We start from the raw sequence: 1,896 nt of genomic DNA on the forward strand, positions 1-1,896 counted from the left end.
CAAGTTTTTTCAGCAAGTAACAAAATATTATTCACTCAATGAAAACAATTGTTATGACACATTAGAGATTTGCTGTATCATTGGAGGGGAAACATTTCTTCTGTTGAATTTACAGGTGGTCTTTTTTTGAATGGCCAGAGTAGATATTGACAATCTAAGTAATTTTTACTCTGTTCCTTCACATTCAGAAGGTTAACTAGCATATATTAACAATTGAGGTTCATGTTCCATGAATAGCTTCTATGTCCTCTGTTTTTTAATAGCTCTCCTTAAAGCTCCTTTTACATCCTGGTTCCTTAGGCTATAGATTAGGGGATTAAGTATGGGTGTGACCACAGTGTAGAACACTGCTATGACCTTGCCTCCAGCCCTGGAAGATTTCGACTGGGGTCTCATGTACATGAAGATAGCAGTTCCATAGAATAAGCCCACTACTGTCAAGTGGGAAGTACAGGTGGACAGAGCCTTGTACCTCCCAGAGGTTGACTGCATCCTGAGGACAGACAGAAGGATCCGGACATAGGAAACAACAATGAGGAAGAAAGGAATAAAGACAATGATGATACTGAAGATAAAAACAACCAGCTCAATGAGTGAGGTATCAGTGCAAGCCAGCCTCAGAACAGAAGGCACCTCACAGAAAAAGTGATTCAAGACATTGGGCCCACAGTAGGGCAAACTCAAGGTGAGCATATTGATAACCGTGGAACTCAGAAAGCTACTGGACCAAGAAATGGCTGCCAGTTGGATACAGGTGTTTTGGTCCATAATGACAGTATAATGAAGAGGATGACAAATGGCTACATATCTGTCATAAGCCATGACACCAAGGAGAACACATTCAATCATCCCAAAGGAGAGAGAGAAGTACATCTGAATAGCACAACTGAAGAATGGGATAGTCTTCTTTCTCCCCACCATGTTGGACAGCATTTGTGGGACATTAGTGGATGTGTAGCAAATGTCCAAAAAGGACAAATTTGTAAGAAAGAAGTACATGGGGGTTTGGAGACGAGGCTCTATCTGGATAATGATGATGATAATAACATTCCCAACCACTGATAATACATAGAAGAACAAGAATATAACAAAAAGAATGTACTGCACCTTTGGGTCAGATGAAAGCCCCAAGAACACAAATTCATTCACAGTGTGGTTCATTTTCATTTTATCCATTTTTCAGCCTCCCTTCATTTCATAGAAGACAGAACCCCAGAACCACTCATTTGAAGACAAAATCAAGTGCCCTAAATGTCTGTGTTAGGGAGAGTTAACATGTAAGAAAGTAGGTAAAAATCCTGACCAGAGATTATCTCTTGGGTTCTGAACTTTAATAGGAATGGAAAATTTTTCTCCAGTTTTGGAGGAGATAGTCTTGTGAGATAGGAATATCAAATTCGAATCTCAATGGAGTTGAGCAGAGTTACTTGGCTTTTCAAAATAAGAATTTCCTTTCACCTATTGATAATCATTCCAAAGTCAAAGTCTTAATCGGACATCATCTACTTCAAAAAGATCTGATTCTCTGTTTTACTTCTGCAGCTAACAAAAGAGCGGCCAAAGGGAGCATTCAAGGAAATAGTTAATGGAAGCCATTGCTTCATGTGCTACTCTGCTAATTGATAAGCAAAGTCAGGACCCCAGTATAAGTTCATTCGGTGTCACTCTCATATACGTCCAGTTCTTAGTCACTCTGACATCCAGCAGAACAAATACCACACCAGCAAAAATAGACATGTGAAGCACTAATTGCTAATTCTTTTAGTTCCCTCACTTCCGTACTGTGTAAACTGGAATGGTGTCATTATGTTTAAAATGAGAATGATGGTCTGGAAGTGTGGCTCATGTGGTAGAGTACTTACCATAAAGTGTGAAGACCTAACTTCAGACCCCACT

General features: G+C 39.6%; 1 protein-coding gene across 1 annotated transcript; it reads right to left on the bottom strand.

Annotated features, from left to right (window-relative positions):
- Positions 1–240: 240 nt before the first annotated feature.
- LOC109701581 (olfactory receptor 2G3-like) lies at positions 241–1,176 on the bottom strand. The gene has a single exon (XM_020187130.2). The coding sequence runs from the start codon at positions 1,174–1,176 to the stop codon at positions 241–243; it is 936 nt and encodes a 311-aa protein (XP_020042719.2).
- Positions 1,177–1,896: the final 720 nt, after the last annotated feature.

The sequence above is a fragment of the Castor canadensis genome, chromosome 1 (genome assembly GCF_047511655.1).
Source record: "Castor canadensis chromosome 1, mCasCan1.hap1v2, whole genome shotgun sequence".
NCBI classification, from domain to species: Eukaryota; Metazoa; Chordata; class Mammalia; order Rodentia; family Castoridae; genus Castor; species Castor canadensis.

Excerpts from the sequence above, each read along its gene's own strand:
- LOC109701581 (XM_020187130.2), bottom strand. The coding sequence starts at position 1,176 with ATGGATAAAATGAAAATGAACCACACTGTGAATGAATTTGTGTTCTTG.